The 25,973-nt window shown below is 33.6% G+C and overlaps 1 protein-coding gene across 1 annotated transcript; it reads right to left on the reverse strand.

Annotated features, from left to right (window-relative positions):
- Positions 1-1,213: 1,213 nt before the first annotated feature.
- On the reverse strand, positions 1,214-25,973 carry LOC126032163 (UDP-glucuronosyltransferase 2A1-like). Its single transcript, XM_049789856.1, has 3 exons — positions 25,256-25,973; positions 9,038-9,667; positions 1,214-1,236 (listed from the first exon to the last, which is right to left on the reverse strand). The coding sequence occupies exons 1-3, from the start codon at positions 25,971-25,973 to the stop codon at positions 1,214-1,216; spliced, it is 1,371 nt and encodes a 456-aa protein (XP_049645813.1).

The following is a 25,973-nucleotide window of genomic DNA, read 5'->3' on the forward strand; positions in this document are numbered from 1 at the left end:
ACTTTCTGTTTGTGAAAGAGGAGATTTTATATATTTATTATTTTAGGGTGAATGATAAAAACAGTGGGGGAAATGAAGGACACAGCTCCTCCTGCTATGACTTCTGAGAAGAAAGCAACAGCTATCCCTGGAACAACCATGGTGATTCTGTACTCATAGAGAGAACAAAAATATTAACTGGAAATAACATCACTATGTGTGTATTCTAAGAAGCACCTTACTCTTCACTTGCTCTTTCCAGTGCTCTGGACAAATTTTTTCTTTGACTTATTTTTATTATCTATGGTATACAAAATCTTTCCAACAAAACCCAAACAGCCTGACACCAGAATCTGAAAATATAGTAATTGCTAAAATTATTTCTTAGAGGTATGAAATTAATAAAGTCGTTAGGAATAAATTATGTTAGAATATGTTTAAATCTGATTTGAAATTCTGAGTAGGCTTTTCTTAGGGAAGAAAAAGGAACCTAAATCATAGTATATGGAGCTTTCCAAAGAAGTCTACATTTGATTAATATTCAGGGTGTTAAACTATATGTAAAATACATTATAAATAAAAATCAATTCTAATGTATTTATAGAAAAATTAGTTAAGTATTATTTCTTATACGATGTAAAAAAGATGGGTCTTAGATTATAGAAATTAAGGGAAGAAGGGCAAATTCCATAAAACAGTTTGATAAGGGAGGACATAAGTAATATAAATGCAACTTTAGTACTGATAGTTGTGCATGTGAACATTGGAGGAAAGATCTAATCTATTGATCTATGGCCCACAGGTCAAAGGCTACACTAATAGGCGTAGCTTCTGAGCAGGAGACCAGAAAAATATAAGCAAATGTTAGAGGGGGAATTGAACAACATGAAAAAATTGATTCACAGCCCATCCCCCATAGGTAAGATGAAATGCCTAGTAGGCATGATTTTCAGAGCGTTTGGTTACTGAGAGCAGCTAGACAATATTTCATCCCCTTAAAGATCCCCACAGACCTCCCAACAGTGAGGAAAACTGACAGTGATGTAGGAAAATGTTAATTTTAGATTAGGAAAGGAGCCATACTATAAAAGCATAGAACCCCACATCAAATTGTGGTTGAAGACTGTAATCCCGAAGATCAAATCAGTACCAACCTTATATATAACCTCTCTGAAAATGACTTCAGAGAATTCCAGTAGAAATTCAGTGAAAATTCTTAGGATGCTTAATAAGCTTAATAAGAAACAATGCACTGGACTGCAAAGAAAACACAAAAATTATAATAACGTAAAATAGAATTTAAAGAAACAAAACCCTTGATAGTAGAAATAAAATATTTACTGAGATGTCTCAAGAGAAGAATAGCAGCTGTTGACCAAATTATGAGATCAAAGTGAAGTACAGAAAAAAAAAAAAAACAACCTACAGAAATAACAGAAGATAGAAAAAAGTCTCAAAATACATGAATTGTGACCCAAGATGTATGGGGTGATTTCAAGAGAAATAACTTAAGCATCATTGGGACTTAGAATCTGAGAAAATAGAGTGGCTGTGCTTATATGACTCATAAACGTCATTCATTGTCCATATGAAACATTAATTAAATAACTAGCATATAGTATAAAATATCACAGAAGTGGTATATTTTTTGATTTGCATATCCCTGATTATTCATGATATGAAGCATTTTTTCACATGCCATTTAGTCAGCTGTATTTTTTTCTTAACAAAATTTCTGTTCATTTATTCTCATTTTTAGATGGGGTTAGATTTCTTTTATTTATATATTCTATCTTAGCAAGAAAAGATCTTAGATATTAGCCCTTCATCTGATACGTATTAGGTGGAGAGTTTATCCCATTCTCTGAGTAGTCTTTGTATCCTTGTCTCTGTTTCTTTATAGTGCAGAAGCTTCTCAGTTTAATGTACTTCCATTTTTTTTGTCTTTGATTCCACTTGGTGGCCAGTGGAGTTTTATCCTTGCAGATGCTTTTAGTTTCCATCACGAAGAACAAGAAGGAGTGCTGGTGCAGATGCGGGGAGTAAAAAACTCTCATTCACTGCAGGTGGGGATATAGGCTGGTCCAGCCTTTTTAGGAAACAATTTAGATATCCCTCAAAGATTAGAAATTGTGCTTCTATATCATCCAATAATACCACTCAGGAATATACCTTAGGAACTCAAAAACACCATGCAGAAATGTCCTCTTCATTCCAATGTTAATCATAGCACTATTTAAGATAGCCAGAATCTGGAAACAACCCAAGTGGCTGAGAACAGATAATTTGCTAAGAAACTATGGCACATTTACACAGATTTCAGGAAAAATAAAGTCATGAACTTTGCTTATACATGGATACATATGGAGAATAATATGCTGAATGAAATGAGTCAAGTGGAGAGGAATAGCCATAGAATAATCCCACTTATTTGTGGAATATGAGAATAATAAAATATAAAATAATAAAAAATAAAATAAAGAAAAGATAGGATGGTAATACTATCCAGAAACAATAGGAATAAGGGCAAGAGGACCACTACTTAGGTTGGAAGCTTGCCACAGAGAGGAGAACTGCAGTTATTGTAGCAACTGGGTGCTGAAAGGGAATAAAGTGATCTATCTGTCTGGTAGCTCTGTAAAATAGAGCAAACAGTGCAAAAAATAGAAAGGTGAAGATAGAGATAGCTAGAAGAGAGAGAAAAACAGAGAGAGAGAGAATGAGTGGAAGAGGTAAAATATCTGCCTGGTGAAGGGTGGTGCACATTATATAACTGAAACTCAAACATGAACAACTTTGCAAACTTGGTGCTTAACTAAAGTAATAAAAAATCCTAAAGTTAAAAATATTGTTATAATGAAAAATTTTTTCTCTAGGTATCTATGATAAATGGAAATGCATATACTTGTATGCTAAAGTTTGTAGCAATTTTCTAAGAAATAAATTTTTTAATTATAAATTTTTATTTTGACCATATTGACTTACTTATCTTTCACAGTAATATTTTAGGTACATATTAACATAGAATCAGGGGAATTCCCATCACCAAATTTGCCTTCTCTCCACCCCAATTCCCACCCTGCATCTCATATCCCCCACTTTTACCCCCCGGGCTGCTAGAATATGTGGTCCCCTCTGTGTCTAGCTAACTACTTAGTGAGCATACATCTGTTTGAATCACCATGCAGAAATAAAATCATAGGATTTACAACAAAAAGTAGCATATACGATGGCAGTTTCCTGGAAAAGGTTGGCAGTCTATAGTGGGTTTAATGGGGATGGGAATCATAATAAAGAAATACAAATAAGACTTTGAAAAATAATAGGGAGATAAAATAAAAAAATTTGTCTAAATCAGTGCCAATCGATAATAGTAAAATGAAACTATGGAATAGACTGATTTTTTTAAATACATTTTTATTGTGACCAAAGTGCATTACAACTCTTTCACAGAATTATTTATGGTACATAGTGACAATGAATGAGGGGCATTCCCACCACCATTGTTGTCTTCCCTCCACCCCTGTTCCTAGCATGTATCCCATATCTCCCTCCTTTACTCCCCAGAATACTAGTGTAACTGGTCTCAACTTTACAGCTTGTTGTAGATTGGGTATCTATTCTGTTGTCATTGGGGATAAAAAGGATAATAAAAAAGGAAGAAAACTAACAAAAAAAAAAGAGGAGGAAAAATTTTTTAAAAAATGCACCTGGCAAAGAAAAAAAAACCCACAGCAAATAATAACCACAAGAGTGAAAAAGAAAAAATAAAGTGGAAGAAAATAGAGAAGGAAAATAAAGTCAAAACTAACAAATCAACACAAAACAAGAAAAAGAAGGAGTGTTGAAGTGGCAGGTTTGGCGTCACCCCCGCCCCACTTTTTTTTTTTTTTTTTTTTGCATAGGCACAGTAAGCATTGGGGAAGTAAGGGAATTACCGTGGCCTGAGTGATTCAGGGTTTCTCCATCCTTGAAGCATACCATCATGGGATCAACGCTGGCTCCATATATACCCATTACCCCATCCCAAAGGTTTTTTTGTGGTGCCAGGAAACTTTCCTCTCAGTTGTGGGTGAGAAAAGCAGGCCACTGGAGCTAGCGATCTTGGTATTTGCGCAGGTCTTAGGACAGGGTCTAGGATGGAGTCTTTATGGCTCTAGAGGTTCTGTTCCATCATTGTTGTTGTGTTCAGTCTTCTGTAACAAGTGCTCCCTGTTTTCGTTCAGTCCCTAGCTGAAACCTAGGATATTATGGACCCAAAGGTTCTGCTCAGTCTCTGTTGTCAAAGTTGGGCCTCTGTAATAAGAAATCTTTTTTTTTTTAATAGGAGACCTGGGCTACAGCTAGGGTAGGGCTTTCATTATTGGGAAAGGACTGATTTTATCCTCCATTTCTTTTTCCTCATGAAGATTTGTCTGTGTTTAAGGGAAGCAACAGACTAATTTTGTTGCTGTTGGGGACAGTGAACTGTTTGAAAAGGAATCAGGGTGCCACTGATAAGGTTAAAAATGCAGGCCAATCCTGGCCAAACAAGTAATGCTATACTTCTCAAAATCTGTATTTCACTGGTCTGGGATAGTTGGAGATAGATTGAAAAACTAAAAGGCATAATAAAAATGGGGCCATCTAGTTGCCAGAGCTTATAATTATTTTTATTGCAACACTGAATGCTTATCTTTCCTGTAGCTGCAGCAGCAGATACACTCCTGTCAAATCTGAACTTTCTGAACAAACATTCTCTACACCTGATCTCTATGAAACCTGAGGAGATACCAGATATTTTGTGATTTAAGGTATTTTTTTTAGAACCTTTATTCTGAAAAAGATTTATTTGTTGATTCACTCCTGAATTGTCATATTTTCAGATATGTCTATTCAATTACAAACTATTTACAATTAATGTCTGTTAAAATAATTTTTGACAATTGTAATCTGTATGTTTGACTACATTCATATTCTTTAAGATTTTCTTCCTGACAAGAAAGAACATTTTAAATAATAATTATTATTATAATTGTTATTTTGCTTTGAGTAAACACCACACTGTGCGGGGTCTGCTCTTAATGCTGTGTGTTCCAGGGGATCATGTGATGTGATTGATTAAACATGTGTCCCAGCTCTGAGTGATCGCTCTAGTTTTCAAACAACTTATAATTATGAGTTAGTTTGTTCTCTGTTACTTCTGTTTCCTTCAGTAAATATCATTTTTTTTCTTCTACTACTTTTAATCGGAATTTTTTTAGTTTATATTATGCACAGGAAAAAACAATTATTGTGATGCAAATGTCACAGAAAAGTTCTATATTATTATAGCTCCTGTGTTCAGAGATAATGCCAGGTATAAGATACCAGTGCATTTTCTCTATCAGTTCACAACTCTCATGTGACACTAATACTTTAAGAATTTAATCCTAAACAAAAAGACGGATTAAATTCCATCAATTCTTCCTTTCTACTATGCTTTCATGGCGAGTATAGTCTCCAAGGACAATTTCCCATGCAACAGGAGCCGTATAAATGAGTTAGTAAATAACATATTTAATTTCTTGTAATGTAGTTTTACTGGGAATAGAATATCACCTTGTAAAACTGAGACATAGGGAAAATTCTTTTTACAAATAATTTCCCACACATTATGTAATTTATTATCACTTTTCTGGAGAGGGAAAATTTAGGACATTTCCCAGGCATTTATTTTCTACAAATATTTGTTAAATCCATTCTATGTAAAATGACTCATGGTTTCTCAATAGTGCCTTTCATTTGAAGGATACTTATAAAATTTGGTATATTCAAAATAGAGACTTTGGGGTTACAGTGAAGTATGTCCACATAAAAAGTGTCTTATGATCATAAAGAATATAATGAAATAACTAACCCTCTTATAATAGGAGATGCATTCTGACTCAGAACTTGTTATTTTCTGCAATCAGATCATAAGGAAGTGGAATTTGAACTCAGCAGCTGCATGTGCTCAAGTTCCTTCAATTGTTTACATTTTATAATCCTCTAAGGAATACAGGTTGATATCTATAATTTTTAATATGTGATACTTTGATATGTGATTTTAATAATTATTATGAAAAAATTAAGTTTAGAGAAATAATATTGTTAAAAATATAAATTTCAAGTAAAATATTATTGAATCATAAAATCTAGAGAGCAGAAAGATCATCGTAAAATTTTAGGGTAAAAAATTTAGAAAAGTCGGGTCTGAGCCATAGTACAATGAATGGTTAGGATGCTTGCCTTGCATGAGGCCAATTTAGGTTTAATCTTAGTCATGCCAGATGTTCCCACAAGTCTTCCAGGAATTATCCCTTAGCACAGACAGGAGTAAGCTCTGAGCACTTTTGGATGTGCACCAAAAACCTAAATTATAACAGTTATAAATTTTTAAATGCAAATTACTATCTCTTTTAGGGTATATGCAAATTTTAACTTCCTTATATTCATTTTATTTATGTTATATGTTATATATATATTTCTTTTTATAAATACTATGAAAAAATTTTAAAGTTTAGGGGCTTAAGCTATCATACAGAGGGTAGGGCGTCTTGTCAACCATGTGACTAACCTGGGTTGGATCCTTGACACCCCATATGGTTCCCTAAAGCCTGGTAGGAATAATTCCTGAGCACAGAGCCATGAGTAACCCTTGAGTGCTGCCTGGTGTGGCCCCAAACCAAAATGAAATAAAAACAAAAAAAAATCTAAAAGTTTAAGTGTGTGCTACCTTAAGTAAATGACAGAAAACAAAAAATTTTTAAGTAATGGGCTATTAGATGAAAAGTTCAAATTCATGGAAAGAAAAAAATCTAGTTTATATTTATAAAAGTTATGGTAGTTCATATTTATAAAAGTTATGGTTTTGCAAGCAGTGTTGGCGAGGATGCAGAGAGAAAGAAACTTTTATCCACTGCTGGTCAGAATGCTGGAAAGCTATATGGAGGTTCCTCTAAAAACTGGAAAATGAGCTCCCATATGATCCAGTTATACCACTCCTAGGAATATACCCTAGGAACACAAAAATACAATACAAACATCCTTTCCTTACACCTATATTCATTGCAGCATTATTTACCATAGCAAGACTCTGGAAAAAACAAAGATGCCCTTCAACAGATGAATAGCTAAAGAAATTTTGGTACATATACACAATGAAATATTATACAGCCATCAATAGAGATGAAGTCATCAAATTTTCCTATACGTGGATGAACATGGAATCTATTATGCTGAGTGAAATAAGTCAGAGAGAGAGAGACGAAGATGCAGAATGGTCTCACTCATCTATGGGTTTTAAGATAAATGAAAAACATTCTTGCAATAATTTTCAGAGACAACAGAGAGGAGGGCAGGAAGTTACAGCCCACTTCATGAACCTCACCACAAAGAGTAATGAGTGTAGTTAAAGAAATAACTACATTGCGGACTAGAGAAATAACTACATTGCAAACTATCCTAACAATGAGAATGTATGAAGGAACTAGAAAGCCTGTCTAAATTACAGGTCAGGGCTGGGTGGGGAGAGGGATATTAGGGACATTGGTGGTGTAAATGTTGCACTGGTGATGGGGAGGGTGTCCTCTTATATGACTGAAATCCAAGCACAATCATGTGTTTAAATAAAATATTATTTAAAATAAAAAGAACAGCAATCAAGGCTGAAGAGATAATATAGTGGGTAGGACAATTAAAAAAGTTATAGTTTTGGACAAGTTACAAATATAAATATTTTTATATTTATAATCCCAATGCTCATTTCTGAAAGCCTTTTTTATGTCAAAAATTATTTTCAGGGAGTCACTTAACAAAGATCCTTACATTTCTCATTTGAGAGTGACTTTTTTCTCTTGGGGTTTTCCAGGGCCAGTTTAAATAAAATTGTGCAACTATCACCAGAACCATTTTTTCTCTTACTTTTATCTTGTAGATATGCACAGCCTAACTTCCCTTTTTTAAAAAAAATTATTATTGCTTAATTTTGAAATGCAAATTCCATTATTTGCCAGTTTTGCTAAGCACTGTGTTCCTATCAATGCATACTTGCATATAAAATTATAAAAAGGAAGGAAATTAGGGGTGGAGCAAAGGCAAAATATAAAAAGACAAACATTTGCATTACTTTTATAAGGACTTACTATTGGAAACATATACTGTTAACTTCTACTTCTAATCAATACACTTACAATTTGTATACCTAGACAATAAAAAGCATTCAGGGTAGGGATTATGACATTACAGTGAGTAGGACACTTGCCTTTCAAGCAGCCTACCTGGGTTCAGTTTCCTGCATTTAGTATGGTACCCTGAGCACTGCCAAGACAGTGCTGATAGATTGCTGATTACTGAATGTAGAGCTAGAAGTAACCCCAGCATTGTCAGTGCGGACCCAAAACAGAACAAACAAGCAAAAACAACACCAAAAATTCATGAGAAAATAGAATAGGAAAGTAAAATTAGAGAGATTTGTAAGAGTCAGAAAAGGAAGTAACAGCTTGCATTGTTTTGTTTGACACTAATAAATATGAGTCAAGGCCATTTGAGTCTTGCAGCAGCTACTTAAAAATTATTTTGAATAAAATATTAACCCAAATACCCATCAAAACAAACAATAAACAACAAAGAAAATATAGAGGAGGTTATAAACTCAAGTTTTAGAAGCTTCATTTTAAGTGATTTAAAGACAATGGATAAAAGCAAAGGGATAGCAAGTAATGTCAACACTCCAAGAAGTCTGCCAAATAGTTTTGAAAGTGTCATAACTTATCCTAGCCAACTTACTAAAATGTTTATTTGAAGATACAAGGATTTGCATTGCTTTACCACAACACATATAAATACTTCAATTAGAATTTGGTATTAATACAGATAATAACCTAAAGACAAATATGTAACAAATAATATAGAAAGGTCTATTGTAGACTACTATATCACAAATATAATAAATTTGATTAAGACTGGCATGTACAGTGAGGTGTAGAATTGCTCTTTTAATACTACTAATAAATAGGATAATTGAAGTCATTGATTCTAGAATATCATAGAGACTTACCTAGAATTTTGCTGTAGTATGAACTCCATTCTCCCCAATAGGATTGAAAAATGTAATCTTGTAGATAATAAGATATGGTATTTTTAACTCTTTCTCCAAAGGTCATTTGATCAGTGAGTTCTGACAACGCTGCAGGTACATAGGAGACAGGTGCTGGAATTTTTCCGCAGTGTCTTTCCACTGTTGAAGCTGGGGAGAACCTCAATGTATATATGAATGGTATTCCTAATTTCAGAGCAACCAAGTCCCCACAGATTGTTACTGGGTCTGCAATCAACACATCAAAACCACCCTTCTGAAGTTTTTTCATTAATTCGAGGTTGTTTAATACTCCATCACAGATTTGAATATTAATTCGGAAAAAAGTATTCAGCAGTTTTCCTAGTTCTTTGTAGAATCTCCAGAGTGTGAAAGGTGTTGGTCGATGATCTAGCCAAAGAGCTATCATATGTTCAATTAACTCATCTATAGTGTTGCTCTTGTAAGAAACAGGTACCTCTTGAAAATTCACAGAAGAATTGGGATTTGAGTTGATGAATAAAGTTTCTGATGCAGCAAGTACTGTCACATTGTGATTTTTTTTAGTCAACTCTTCTAGAATGACCTTAATATTTAACCAGTGGCTACCATCTGTAGGCCATATCAGCACATTTCCACTTAGAGCAATTTCAGTCAGAGTTATATTTAAAACCAATAGCTGAACATACTTCTTAAGTGTGATGATGTTCATTGTGGAAACCAGTCTACTGTAGAAATTTTGAAATAAAATGGAGCTTTCAAAGTACATTTAGAGAGATTTATCAGATGACATAATATTTTTATTGTTTCTAAATATATTGATATGTAAAATGACCCATAGTCAAAGAAAAACAGTGTTATTTGAATTACTTATGTAATATACTGATAATATCGTATTAAAGATGAAATTTCATATCAAAGATGAAATGATTCCTATTTTAATAAGACAATTGAAGACAAGTTATAAATCTTTTATCTATGTACTCTATGATTAAAAACTAGTCTAAAATACAGTATGTATATTTATTTCAAAAATTATGCTTTATGAAAGTTCTTACTGCTGGTCACTTTTTCAAAACTCTTTGTAAGTAATTCTGGGTTTCATTTTCAAAGTATATAAAATATATATAAGTACATAGTACATATAATAGTACACATATATGTATATATAAGTACATATATATGTATATATAAGTATATATGCTTATATATATATATATATACACACACACACATAGGGGCTGGAGCAACAGCACAGAAGGAGGGCGTTTGCTTTGCACGTGGCTGATCCAGGATGGGCCCAGGTTTGATTCTTGGCATCTCATCTGGTTCGCAATAGCCTGGCAGGAGAGATTTCTGAGCGCAGAGCCAGGAGCATACCCTAAGCGCCACCAGGTGTGGCCCAAAAAACAAAAAGAAAACATACAAAAATATTCTTGCATTTATGATTATAATGCTAACATTATCTAATTACTAAATTTTTTTGTAAGTTGTCTTAGCTTTAATTTTAGGAATTTTGCCAATGTACACTAATTAGTAATAGTTTTCCATGACTTATATTTTGGAAAACAATTAAAAGCCTTGCTTATATATAACTACAGAACTTTTGCTCATAGATTTCCAGATATTTCAGATTGATTGGGTTATAGAATAAATTGCTAAATATTTAGTAGGTAAGAATTTTTCTTTTAGATAAAGCAACTGATCTTTCTACAAAAATCAAGCAATCTACGAATCAGGAATCTTTTGCTTTGAACTGTGTAGTAGCTTAAATTAATGGGATACAAGAATTCAATAACCATAATTTCAAAAACTATTTTTTCGTCAGTACTGTCGAACTGGAAAACTACCTAAAATTACTTTAGATTGTGTGTGTGTGTGTGTGTTAAAAAATAGAATAACACTTCTTAAATTTTTTATACTAGTTTTTTTGTTTTTTTTTTTGTTTTCTTTTTATTAATTTTTTATTTTTAATTATGAGAACAAAGATGCAAAGAAAGAGGACAAGGTAAAGTTACAGTGGAAGGACAATCACCCATAAACAGAATTCTAATAATGGACTCAGAATAGAACTAGGACTTTATAATTGTTTGTAATATATGTACTAAAATATTCAGGCTATTTAATTGTCATTTTGTGTTTAATATAATGCTTTTATATACTGCTTTTAATTATACTGGGATAAAAATAATAGAAAAATATTTGACCTCTTAATTTCTTTAGGCCATTTCACATGAAAAGACTATTTCTGTACTCTTTTTTGACTATATGTAAATGAGAAGCATTTACTCAATAAAGAATTAATAATTCTGTTAAAAATAGAATAACGATGTCATTTAGTCATACTTCTTTACATTTTAGTATAGAGCTATTCTGTAAACTGTCTCCAGGAAGCATTTAGTAACATTAGTTACTTAATACATTTGATTACCATTATTATATAGAATAACAGCTAGACATATATATGTATAAATTTCATGTATATTTAGTATCTATTAATTGAATTTTTAATGTCTCCAGACTGAGTAAATACAATTGGTAATACAATTGGTATATAGATTTTATTAAAGTACAAATCAGAAACTAATATTGCATTTCTCAATTGTTAATATTTGATCATATGGTTTTGTAAATTAAAAGGTGTCTAGCAAATAATTGAAAATTATATTCTGATAAGATATTGATGCAGAAGTATAACAAGTAAAAAAGTCAGCTGTAGAACATTTCTAAACTTGGAATTTTTTCTTTTTCTCTTTTATATTCTAAATATTTTTTGTTTATTTTGGACCAACACCTGGAGATGAACAGAGCTCACTTCTGGTTCTGTATTCAGCGACACTCATGCTTGGAGGGCCATATGTGATGGGCAAACCAGTTAAGCTACATGAAAGACAAGAGCCTGGTACTATCTCTAGAGAATTGTTTTTGTATCAGAGTTTTATTTTTTATTCTAACCCCTGTTTTCCAGAAATGGGAATCTTTTAGATGATAATAGAAAATATTTAAAATTATAAAAATCTTATTCTTAAAATGACCTTCAAGGTCAGAGAGTAGCAGGTAAGTCACTTTCCTTGCAAGCAGGCCATCTCATTCACATATAGGTATTTCAATTCTGCATAGAGTGATTCCAGAGCACTAATCCATGAGTAATCCCTGAGCAGAGCCAAGTGTCGGCCAAAACAAAATAATAATAATAATAATAATAAGACAGTCACTTACTGGTGTATAAAATATGGTATGTCTTTTCCTAAACTAAGATTTACACTCTTGCAAAATAATTTCACTTTAATAGTATATTAATTAAAATATTTCACTTTAATAGTTACAGAGAATATTTATCTTATATGTATAAATTAAAGATTAAAATTTTAAAATGTTACAGATGAAACTATTTTGATAAAATACCATGTTATATGGAAATTTTATTTTATCTACTTTAATGTATTCACTTTATTCAATCTTTTCCTTAAAAACATACCTGGCTTGAAGGTCTTTTTCTGTGTTCTCACTGAGCATTGCTTTGAATTTTTAAAGTTGAATTATCATAATTCATTTTCAATGTTTCTTATATATTGAGAATGAGCACACTAGAAATTTCTCTTCATACTCTTCTTAGAAAATGAGTAATTAACTTCCTAATAATATAAGAGTTTAAAAGTCATATTCATCTTTGAATATATTGTGAATCTCTAACTGGCCTTTGAATTATTCTTTGAAAAGCTTATTTTTTTAATTAGGAAATTAGAAAACAAGGAGCTAAACTAAATAGTATAAATTTTTGAGTTTTTTTTTAAACCTGCAGTCTGACCTAAAAAAATTTTAAACACTTTATTGATTGGAACTCCAGTAAGTTACTTAACATTTTAATGTAGATGGGGAGAATGATAGTTATTCTTTCTTTATTGAGATTGCTGAGTGGAACATTGCATGTTAACTATTCAGAAAAGCTTCTGTGCTCATAAATTTTAGTCATATATCATTATAGAAAGATAATCTTACATTATCATGATCAATTTGAACAAATTTATTTGTCTTATTTCTTTTATCCCCTGATCTCTTAGGGCATTAGAACTATGCAGCAAATGCTCCCAATTTCCCAAGTAGACAGTGCCTAGATGCAGCACAAGTAATCTCATACTATGAATATATTCATTGCCAAAACACACAGATTAATTAAAAATATATGTATAAAAATAAAGATTATATTCATAATACGTGCAACTTTCAAGAACATGGCAACTTTTATTCTCTTATATAGAATGTAAGTAATATAAAGTGATAGTTTTCTGAGTATTCTGAATACAGTTCCACCCAAGATGTTACACTTATGGCTATCATGAGCTCATGTGTTTAGAGCTGGAGCATTTTAAAGGTTCTTATAAGTAATGATTATTTTTTATCCTGATCATGTATCACTGTGGAAAGTGGAGATCTAGAGATAGAGTGATCTTAAAGATTCTAAGTATGATTCATTTACATGTAAAATGTCAGAAGGAGGTAAAGAGGAAGGAAAGGAGGAGGAGGGGAAGGCAGAATGAAAGTAAGGAAAGATGGAAGGAAGAAAAGATGGAAGGAAAGGGATAGAATTCCGGAAGAGAGGATTGAAGGAAGGAAGAGAGAAAGAAGGAAGACAGGAGGAAAGAAGGAACATTATATAATTATAATTATATAAGGGAGGATAAAAGGAAACGAGGAGGGGAAAAGGGAAGGAGGGTTGGAGAGAATAAAGTAAGAGGACTGGAAAAAATAAGGGGGGGAAAAATAAGAAAAATCCAAGCCAAATGAATTAATTTTTAAGGAAAAGATGCCTAAATGTACCCATTTTGTCTTTTCAGACTAAATTTCATATTTATTGATAATAATTATCAATAAAAACAAGTATTGTAGATACATATATTAATTTGGTTTTGTTTCTAGTTCATTATTTTACAGTAATTACTCATACTCACTAAAATATGCAAATATCTTATTATTATGGTCTTTGAAAATGTTTAGTTGCTGTTTTCCTAGAAATAATACTATAGTTATTTGTTCTTAATGTTCACCTAGTTATTTATATATTTACTATAACATAAATATTATTAAAATGTACAAGTTCCATTTGTTTCTAGAGTGGCCAAATTGTTGTTAACAATAATTTATGTTTATACATTACAAATATTTTAATGACACTAAATTTCTACATTATTTTTTAACTGCTATCCTAATTTTACTGTATTTTATGTTTCTAATATAGACATAAAATTTGCTTTACCTGATTCAGAATTTAGGAAATATATTTTAAATATGCAGAAGTCTTTTCTTGTAGTCAGTTAAGATAATCATAAAGGTTGTTTGTAATATTCTCTTAGGGTGAGAAAACAAGTCTGAGCTAACTAACTCAGCCTAGGTAACCATCACATGTAGATCTGTACATAAGGGATTAGCAAATTCCCTAATGCTAATATAGTCTGATTAAACTTCACTCAGAAAATAAAAAAATATTATAATTAAAAAAGAAGAAAATATAAAAAAAGTAAGACATAGAAGAGCTGATTTCAAAACTAATCTAAAAAATACTCCAAATATTTAAATCTAAAATATTCTGAAGAGCTGATAAAGTTGGAACTGAAATTTTAAAGAAAGAATTTTTGTTCAAGGGTTATACCTGGTGGTGCTCTCTGTTCTGTGCTCAGGGATTATTCCCAGAAGTACTTTAGAGGACCATATTTTGGTGCCAGGATAAAACCTGGGATACTGCATGCAAGGCAAACACCTCACCAGCCGTATTATCTCTCTAGCCAATCTAGATGTGTTGATATTAAATAATCTTTAAGTTTGAAAACTTTTTCTATAACAATAGCTATCGATTTTATTTTAACATACTAAACATTTCTACATGTTTACAGCTCAATAATTTTCTATTTCTCATTCGTTTCTTTCCTTCATTTCCTTCTGTCCTTTCCTTCTATTTTTCCTTTCTTTTTTTTGATATAAAATCTTTATTTAAATACCATAATTATAAGCATTATAGTAGTTGGGTTTCAGTCTTAAATAGAACATCCCCTTCACCAGTGCAACATTCCCACCACCAATGCCACCTTCCCTCCTTCCCCACCCATTCCTGACTGTATTCAGACAGGCATTCTAACTTCTCTCACTCATTAAGATTGTCATGATAGTTGTTAGTGTAGTTAACTTTTCTTTCTTTCTCTTTCTTTTTCTTTCTTCTTCCTTCCTTTCTTCTTTCTTTCTTTCTTTCTTTCTTTCTTTCTTTCTTTCTTTCTTTCTTTCTTTCTTTCTTTCTTTCTTTCTTTCTTTCTTTCTTTCTTTCTTTCTTTCTTTCTTTCTTTCTTTCTTTCTTTCTTTCTTTCTTTCTTTCTTCTTTCTTTTCTTTCTTTCTTTCTTTCTTTCTTTCTTTCTTTCTTTCTTTCTTTCTTTCTCTCTCTCTTCTTTCTTTCTTTCTTCTTTCTTTCTTTCTTTCTTTCTCTCTCTTTCTTTCTCTCTCTCCTCTTTCTTTCTTTCTTTCTTTCTTTCTTTCTTCTCTTTCTTTCATTCTTTCTTTCTTTCTTTCTTTCTTTCTTTCTTTCTTTCTTTCTTTCTTTCTTTCTTTCTTTCTTTCTTTTCTTTCTTCTTTCTTTCTTTCTTTTCTTTCTCTTCTTTCTTTCTTTCTTTCTCTTTCTCTTTCTTTCTTTCTTTCTTTTTCTTTCTTTCTTTCTTTCTTTCTTTCTTTCTTTCTTCTTTCTTTCTTTCTTTCTTTCTTTCTTTCTTTCTTTCTTCTTTCTTTTCTTTTTTCTTTCTTTCTTTCTTTCTTTCTTTCTTTCTTTCTTTCTCTTTCTTTCTTTCTTTCTTTCTTTCTTTCTTTCTTTCTTTCTTTCTTTCTTTCTTTCTTTCTTTCTTTCTTTCTTTCTTTCTTTCTTTTTTCTCTTTTTCTTTCTTTCTTTCTTTCTTTCTTTCTTTCTTTCTTTCTTTCTTTCTTTCTTTCTTTCTTTCTTTCTTTCTTTCTTTCTTTCTTTCTTTCTTTCTTTCTTTCTTTCTTTCTTCTTTTTCTCTTTCTTTCTCTCTTTCTTTCTCTTTCTTTCTCTTCTTTCTTTCTTTCTTTCTTTCTTTCTTTTTTCTTTCTTTCTTTCTTTCTTTCTTTCTTTCTTTCTTTCTTTCTTTCTTTCTTTCTTTCTTCTTTCTTTCTTTCTTTCTTTCTTTCTTTCTTTCTTTCTTTCTTTCTTTCTTTCTTTCTTTCTTTCTTTCTTTCTTTCTTTCTCTCCTTCATTCTCTCCTTCATTCTCTTTTTTCTTTTTATTGCACCAGTGAGCACCACCTCTGACTCCAGAGTTATAATCTGGCCATATTTTTTGTTCTTACACATTGAAGGACATTAACCAATGCTATCTGTTATCACTATATTTATATGCATCGCATATTACACTGATACTCATGTCCTGATAAAAGAAAGCAATTTTGGACATTACAAAATCCATTTTCCCTAGAAATAATCAGAGATTAAGGACTCACCTTGAGGTTTCTTATTGCATCCGATGTAGAAAAAATCTTGCAGAAAGTTGTTCTATTTATTATTTTTTTGGTATTACATTTGAGAACCTTAGGCATATCTTTTTTGTTTTAATTAATTTGGGCATACAAACTCATCGTAAAAATATATTTACTATTTGCACATTGGAAAATAATTCAATTTTACAAATTCATTTTATTTGTTTTTATATATAAACATCTTGAACACAAATTATTATTCAACTGTAATAATCTTTTTATTTCTTACCCAGTCTTTTGAATATGGGTGCTCATGTCCTTGACCATCAATAAAAATATTATGTTTAAGTAAAACAGCTTAAATAGTATATACTAAGTCGGAAGAGTGTAATTTGATTTGAAACAAGATATTATCAAAGGTAAAGGATAAGAATATTTATAGAGATACCTATTACATTCCCACACACAAATTGTTAAGAAAGATTAGTCTTGATTATTAAGAATTAAGGAGTAATATGACTTCATTACCAGCATTAACTGAAGCAAATAATTCAACAAGTAATTCTATTGTACAAACAATGAAAAACATATGAGTAAGGAGCACTGGCTTTAAGTATTCTTCTTCTAAAATTTAGAAGACCTAGTTGATAAATACATGTTGATGATATTAATAAAGACATCAAAACACTTACCAACTAACTGTATATTCACTCTATGTATCTCTCTTTTTTGGGGGGAGGGCGATGTTTGGGCCACACCCAGCAGTGCTCAGGAGTCTTAATGGTTTGCAGAAATTACCTAGCTCAGAAACTACCCCTTGCAAGCTTGGGATGTGGGATCGACCCAGGTGGGTTGGAGCAAGGCAAATGTCCTTCCCACTGTGCTATTGTGCTGGGCTCCTCTTCATTATTTTATTTCATTAGCAGAGATGCTGTGCATATCTGTTATGCATATATAGTTTACAGTTTACTATATACATAAACAATTTGAAGAATTTCTGTATATCTTGGAAGGTTTATTCCTTAATAAAATTCCCATTAATTTCATTTTCATGGCCCAATTCTATCTGTACATGTTGATCCTTCATATATAGTCTACTTTCATATAAGTAATAACATAGCTGTCACAGTTTCCCCAAATAACAGAAAAACTACGTGTTATACTCTCAGAAATAAGCATTTATTTTAGCATTTGAGTCAAATATTTAATATTTCCTAGAGTAAATGATGTTCAGTGTCAGTTACAATAGGTTCACTTGTTTTTGGTATTATTATCAACCTTTAGAAATTAACATTCTCATTCTACCTACCCCATAAATAGTTTTAAGCTAATTTGACTTATATAGATAATGTATACTATGATTTAAACCATAGGTTTGTAGTAAAATAGTAGGCAAATCAATAGAATGACATAGAAACTTTTAAATTTTCTCTCTCTTTCTCTCTCTCCATTTTTTGTTTTTGTTTTTGGGCCACACCCAGTGACACCCAGGGATTAATCCTGGCTATGTGCTCAGAAATCACTCCTGGCTTGGGGGACCATTTGGAATGCTGGGATTCAAACCAGGGTCTGTCCTAGGTCAGCCACGTGCAAGGCAAATGCTCTACCACTGTGCCACTGCTCCAGTCCCTAAATTTTCTCTCTTCAACATGTACTGCTCTCTGTTTTTGTGCTGTTTTTCATCTTTAAACAAATATTTTTTGCATGTTTTTTATATTTTTTGAGCCACACTTGGCTGTGCTCAGACATTATCCTGGCAGAGCTCAGAGAACTATATATATGGAATGCTGAAAAATGATCCTGGGCCAGCTGCAGGTAAAGCAAGTTGTTTACTGCTGTATAAGTATTGCTCTGGCCACTTTTCAGGTTTTTATTCTTCCCTAATAATGAATACTTGCAAAGCTATAAATTTTCCTCTTACTACTGCTTTTGCTGTGTCCCACAAATTTTAATAAGTTGTGTCTTTATTCTCATTTGTTTCCAGGAATCTTTTATTTTATTCTTTGATTTTGTCTCTTACCCACTAGTTGTTCAGTAGTGAGCTAATTTCCAGATGTTCAAGTTTTTTCTCTGTGTCTATTTATAATTCACTTCTATTATAAGTGTCTTACGATCTTAGAAGATATTTAATACAATTTCTATCACTTTGATTTTATGTAGCTATGTTTTATGACCTAGCATGTGATCTATCCTGGAGAATGTCCCATGAACATTGGAGAAGAGTATGTATTCAGCTTTCTGGATATGAAGAGCTTTTCAGTCATTTTTTAAAATTACTTTAAAAAATTCCTGTTTTAAACACCATGGTTACAAAGTTGTTCACAATACAGGTTTTTTCATATACAAAATTGTTCATGGTTGAGTTTCTGTCATATAATACACAACACCTTTCATCAATACATATTTCCCCTTACCAAATGCCATCTGCAGGCATATTTTTCTGGACTCCTTAGTCAATAAAATTTTAATTTCTACATTATTTGTATAATCATACAATATATTATAATACATTATATTACATATTTATATAATATAATACACTATATTATAATAATTATAATGTATAATAATTTGTATTTATTCTTCAAATAATATTTGAATTGTGACTTTATTAATTGGTTAAAATAAATGAAAGTACACAAATTACTTTGTAGATATTAATGATAAGTAAAAGTCTTAAAATTGAATAGAGTTGTAAGCCTTGTCAAAATTTTGAAACAGAGGGACCCCAAGCCCAAGCAGAAAGCACACGGGTGAGTGTTTTTCCCTGGCACCTCCACACTCTCCACGTAGGAGCCTGAGACAGACTTCTCGCAGCTACACCGCATGTCCCTCCTAGGAACCCCAAGCCTGAGCGGAGAGCACACGGGTGAGTGCCTTTCCCCAGCACTTCCATACTCTCCACGTGGGAGCCTGAGACAGGCTTCTCGCTGCCACAACGCATGCCCCTCCCAGGGACCCAAGCCTGAGCTGAGTGCAGGACTGGATGAGGAGAACCCTGCACCTGACCCACTCTGCACTGCTGGGCCAGGCTAGGACCAATAGACTGGGTGAGATTGGGCCTGCCACATGGACCTTTGGCTAACCTAGAGCAGCCTACCCCCCCTGAAGCCCCAGAGTGGACCTGAGACTCCCCAAGGGCTGAGGGCAGTTACTGGGTGGGTTTGACTATGGAAAATTCTTCTGCTGTGGCTCGGAGGACCTAGAACATATTATGTTAAACTAAGTAAGTCAGAAGACGAAAGATAAACAGAATGATAGCACTATTCTGAAGCACCTTAGAACATACACCTTATAGACAAACTAATACTTAACAATCAAATAACAGGGTTTTAACAGGGTAGAAACCCCAAACACTGTAATAGTCAACATATACTTGGGGAGCAGTGTCCAAAATACATGAAAAAAGGAGCAACACAAACTCTTGACTACACATTATACCACAAAGAAACCAGCAACAGCAGAAACAGCAGCATTGAGAGAATAGGTATGTAATCAGCCTTCTACTACAAAGGTCCATAATAATCCCTTAGGGATCTTATACATGATCACAGGTAAAGAATACCACGGGAAATCACTGACTCCAATGGAAACATATCATAACACTATGTTTTAATGCCTTAATCTTACTATATTTAAAATAACCTCTCAGCTTTTCTATCCACAGGCATTCTTGGATACAAAGGGTGGACAAACTAAGATGGCATCTCGGGGCTCAGTCACATGAGATACCATAACCAGCTTGCACTACGAGAATGTCCCGAGAAAACTCTTTAACATACACTTTATCTCTAGGTTATACCTTCTTTTAGGATTTGAAGCACATGACCGCTCAGATCACCGAAGTAGCAATTGTGATGTACAGACTTATACTACAGGACCTACTCATCGAACACATTCAAGCAAACTAGCATTCCCTTGCTATTTTCTCCTCTCTCCTCACTACTTCTTTTTTATTTTTCTTTTCTTTACTTTTCTTCTCTTTTTGTTTTTATCTTTCCTCTTCTCCTTTTTTTTCTAGTTTATTTTCTCTTTTCTTCCTTTCTACCCCTTCCATATACTTTCCCCTTTCCCCTTTGGAAATCCAACTATCCCTTCACCTCCCAATCTTATCCAGACCTCCCACCATATTAAAACTCTTCACCCTCACTTCTTAATCCGTTAGGCATCAAGACTGACCTCCTACCCCAACAAACTAGTACCCAGCTTCCAAGCGAAGGGACACTCAGTCAATCCCATACCTCGTCCCCTGCAAGAAAAGGCAACCAACTCCCCTGCAAGAAAAGGCAACCAACTCCCCTGCGGACTCATGCTGCGTGGCCCTCCCTACCAACTCCCCCTAACGTGGACTGTTACTTGAAACCGGACTTAGCTCTAAAAGTACCCCCAATGCAAGAGCTCTTCCAAGACCTCCCTGCCACAAATCTTTTACCTATCTCAAGAAGGTCAGGGGCTGTGATGGAAAGATGCCTGGGAACCCACACACCAGAAGAAAATCCCAAAAGACAATGGGGAAACATAAACTTCCAACATAAGACCTGTATTACACCACCTCCTTACCTGCTTTTCTCCAAAATTAAAGTAGTCACTTGCATTACTTTGTTCCTTTAATTACTTTGTTGATTCATTTTTTAAAAATGTTTGTTCTACATATACATAGGTGAGCACATATATTTTTATTCCTATTTTTATCTTTTTTGGGTGTGTGACCTGTTTCTGTTTTCTTCTATGTCCACCCCCAAATGCACCAACAATATAATGTAGCACCATTTCTCCCTGGAAAGACACACTAATAAAAGGGGAAATCCTACATATAAAGATGAGCTCTTATCTACTAGCGATAAAAACTCATACTTGTTTACAATACAGGGATATCTCCCACCTTGAATATATGTCATGCAGACCCAACTTAGATCCCAGGTGATTAGACACCATCCGTCCAGCCTTGAACCCTGGATCCCAGACATAGAAACAACAAAGTTCTTCACAACAGCTACGGGAAGCAAATCCCATCCGGAACATCCTTAATACTGCTGGGCCCCCAACAAGTGCCAGCTCTAATATGATATCCTGACAACGAGGAAAATGGGAACAACTTGACCTAAGAGCAGGTTATCCTACCTCACCAGCTAATGATAAGACAAAATCAGAAGACTTGTCACCCTTTGGTAGGTCCAAAAGCCAAGATTGCGATTTACAGATGATTGGCTACTAGAACCATGACTGGACTGTATATATCTTGGGACCAATAAAAAAGCCCTAGTCTACGGTTTGAATTATGACCTGCACAACAACCATGATCCCAGTTCCAAAGGTCTGGCTGAGACAATTGCAACGAAATGGGGCTTCTGGAAACACAAAGAAAGACGCTATCCTAGGTTCCATTCTAGGATCAGGGCAAAGACCAAGACCAACAACCACAGAAGATGGATTAAAATGACACTGAGGGAACAGAACTTCTAGAACCACAAAGAAAGACTTCATCATAAATCCCACTCCTGAACTTGTGCAGATACTGAGATCTCTAGATACAGAGGTCTGATTTTATCACCCAGGAAGAAGCAGAAGTCTTCCAAACACCACAAAAGCATCAAGGGGAGAGTAAATGAACCTAAACAGAGTCTATAGTTAATCCCATGACAATATACTCCAAGGGTGGAGAAATCCCATATCTCTTAGGCCAAGTGAATTCCTTTTTGAATGACCCCAATATTTACTGTGCTAGTGCAGGAGGGGAAAAAAGGGGCAAAAAGCACAAAACATTTTTTATATACTCAATTTTTTATTATTTTTTATTTTTATTTACCTATCTACTTCTTGTCGATTTCCTTGTTTTGGTGAGGTTATTGAAGTTGTCCCCATTTATATTTATGTTTTTTCCTTCTTTTCTTTTCTTTCTTTATATGCCCTGCCATGTTTTTTATCTCAAGACCATGGCTTTTTTTTGTGGTGCTTATTGTTGTTATTGTTGGAGTGCTCATTGGATATTTGACACTTCTTTTTGTACTGTTGGGGTGTTTCACCTTATTTTTCTCCTTCGTTTCTCAAACTGATGATGAGAGCCTTTAGAAGGATTCTGCCCATTTTCAGCGTATTACATTTTTACCCCAGTTTATTACTTTTCTCTTCTTCAAACTAAACCACCTAACTTGAACTATCTAGTCCTGCCTCCCAGTTAGAGGGGGAAATAAGGGAGGCACCAAGACCAAACAGGTGCAAGACTAATAAGTAGTAAACTAGGTACAGAGGGGACCACATATTCTAGCAGCCCCTGGGGTGAGGGAGGAGGATATGGGAGATAGGATGAAAATGGAGGTGTAGGGAGGACAAATCGGTGATGGGAATCCCCCTGATTTTATGTAAATATCTACCTAAATATTATTGTCAACAATATGTAAGCCACTATTTTCAAAATAAAAATTATATTAAAAATTTGAAACAAGGGTTGGATTGATAGTACAAAAGGTAGGGTATTTTCCTTATATTTGTCCCACCCAGGTTCAATGCTCTGAATTTCATACCATCCTCTAGCAAAGTCAGGAGTAATATTTTACTCTAAAGATCCTGAAATATCCCTCAACATCACCCCGTATGGCCTCAATATCAAACAAGCAAAAATATTGAAAATATCCTAAATTTGTTTAATTGATATATGAATGAAAGCTTGAGAGGCTATCAAAGCAAAGTGAAATGTTGACTATGCAATATAATACTATGTTCAAGATAGGGAAGATAGAACTGGCCATGATTCCATCCACTGCATTCCATGGCCTCACAAAAATGACCTGGTGTGATCCAGATCAACCACTTACTTCCCTTAACACATCTCAAACCTATGACTTTAAATTTCCCAGCACCACTGGATAGCACTTAAATTTTAGGCCCAAAACAAAACCCTGCTGAGTATATACTTTCTTAGCACCAATTTGGAACCCTACATCCCACAAATAAGACTGTGTGGAAGGTATGAATGTATGAATGTAACCATGTATTGCAAAATGATTTTAGCTTTCTAGGTCGATAAATGATGTATATGATGTATTAGTGAACTGTTTGGCACTAAATAGATTGAATTTGGTAGTTTCATGGATATACCATATGTGAAAGCAGGATAATAGCAACAATCTATAGGTAAGAAGAAAGTTAAGAGTATTATAAAATAAACTATGACATCATATGCAATCCTCATATGTTATGCTTAAATTTCTCATCTATAACACCCCCTTTGAGATCTCATTATATCTTTCCAGAAACTCCTTAAAATATCTCATACAGAACTTGCTTAAAGTAGAATATGATATGCTTACTCAAATCTTGTCTCTCTAGAGTCACTATCTAATATTTGTAATTTTATTATGTGCTGAAGAAAGTTTAACAGTTTTCATTTCTTTCTTTCCCTCTTAAGACTCTTCTGCTTATCCATCAGGGGTTACTCCTGGTTCTGTGGTAAGAAATTGCTTCTGGCTCAGGGGACCATATGTGATGCTGGGATTTGAACCCAGGTCCATCCTGGGTTGGTCACTTGCAAAGCAAACACCCTAATGCTGTGCTATATCTCTGGTCCATATTTTCTTTATTCTTTGCTGTTCCTCACCACATTACACATTCTCAGAAATATTGAATCATAATAGCTCTCCTGTGCTATTTTGATTCCACAATATTTTGTCTGCTGATTTCTTTCTCACCCTTTGCAGGGAAATTTATACTAACTGCTTTGAATTATGTTATGCTCTCACATAATGTGTGTCTCTATTTATGGCATGTAGGCACTTTATGTTTACATTTATATTACTCATGACTTTAAAATATTACATTCCATGTTGAACTTTCATGTTTGACTGCATTTTTTCCAGTGTCAGGGATTGAAAGCAGGTTTTACACATGCAAAATATGCACTTACCACTGAGACACATTCATGGTTTGACTGAATTTATTTTATTTATGCTGTTCACCGAAATGTTTATTTTAATGTTTATTATTTAATGTTTATTAGGTAATGCCTAATAAGTAATAGAAATTTTGAGCTGTATTGATCTATATAGATTAATTTCTTTCAACTTTTTTTTTTTTTTTGGGTGACACCCGACAGCGCTCAGGGGTTACTCCTAGCTCCATGCTCAGAAATCACTCCTGGCAGGCTCGGGGGACCATATGGGATGTGGGGATTCTAACCAATGACCTTCTGCATAAAAGGCAAAAGCCTTACCTCCATGCTATCTCTTCTCTAGCCCCAATTTCTTTCAACTTGATACACATGCCCATGTTAATAATGGCCTGAGGAAATTTCCTCCCTCCCTCCTTTCCCCACTGAAGGTTTATTGGCAATTTTTATTTTCAAATAGTATTTAAATTAGTACTCAATTCTTGTTTTAAACTAAAGTGATCAGATTCTTATAACTAGAAAAGCAGCACACTTTAGTTCCAGTCCACACTATTTTTGTTTGTTTGTTTTGTTTTGAATCATACCTGTGATGCTCAGAGGTTATTCCAGGCTCTTCACTCAAGAATTACTCCTGGTTGTTCTTGGGAGACCATCTGGGATACCTAGGACCAAACCCAGGTTGTCTTCATGCAAACCAAGCATCTAAACCTCTAGACCTGGAATCTTCTCTTATGTACCATTAAATGTTTTTAGGAAATGTTAGATTCATAGGATTGGAAAGAAATACCCATTGGAAGTAAAGAACTCTATTTGTTCAAATTAAAATAATAAAACAATAAAAAATGGTTACATACCCAATTCTTTACTATAGTAAGAATCCCAAGGTTTCCATATAGTATAAAACATGTGGTCCTGAAGATGGTAGGAGATGAAATTTCTTATTCTGTCAGTGAAGGACATCTGGTCAGTGAGTTCCGATAAAATAGCAGGAACATATGAAGGAGGGTAGGGCACTTTTCCACAGTGCTTTTCAACTGTTGATGCCGGAGAAAATCTTAAGGAGTATATAAATGGAATTCCCAGTTTTAATGCTACTATATCACCACAAGGAAACACTGGATCTGATACCAAGACCTCAAAATTGCTGTTCTTCAGTTTTTCCATCAATTTTGAATTTTTCAGAACACCATCACAGATTTCTTTAGAAACTAAGTGGAACTCCTGAAGGACTTTGTCTATTTCCTGATAGAACTTCCAGATTGTTGAAGGAGATGGTCTATATTCCATCCAAGTCAAAACAAAGCTTTTTATTACATCTTCTATTTTTTCTTTGCTAAAGGGGACCTTGTATATTTCAAATGCCAGAGAAGGATGAGAGGTTGGAGAAATATACAGTGCACCAGAGGCAACTAAGACAGTCACATTATGTTCTTTCCTTATCAATTCATCTATAATTATCTTAATATTTAGCCAATGACTACCTTCCATGGGCCATATTAGAACATTTCCACCAAGACTGATTCCTAAAAGACTTATCTGAAGACACAATAGTAAACTCTTCTTGTATGACAT

Source organism: Suncus etruscus, chromosome 16, assembly GCF_024139225.1.
Source record: "Suncus etruscus isolate mSunEtr1 chromosome 16, mSunEtr1.pri.cur, whole genome shotgun sequence".
Taxonomy (NCBI): Eukaryota; Metazoa; Chordata; class Mammalia; order Eulipotyphla; family Soricidae; genus Suncus; species Suncus etruscus.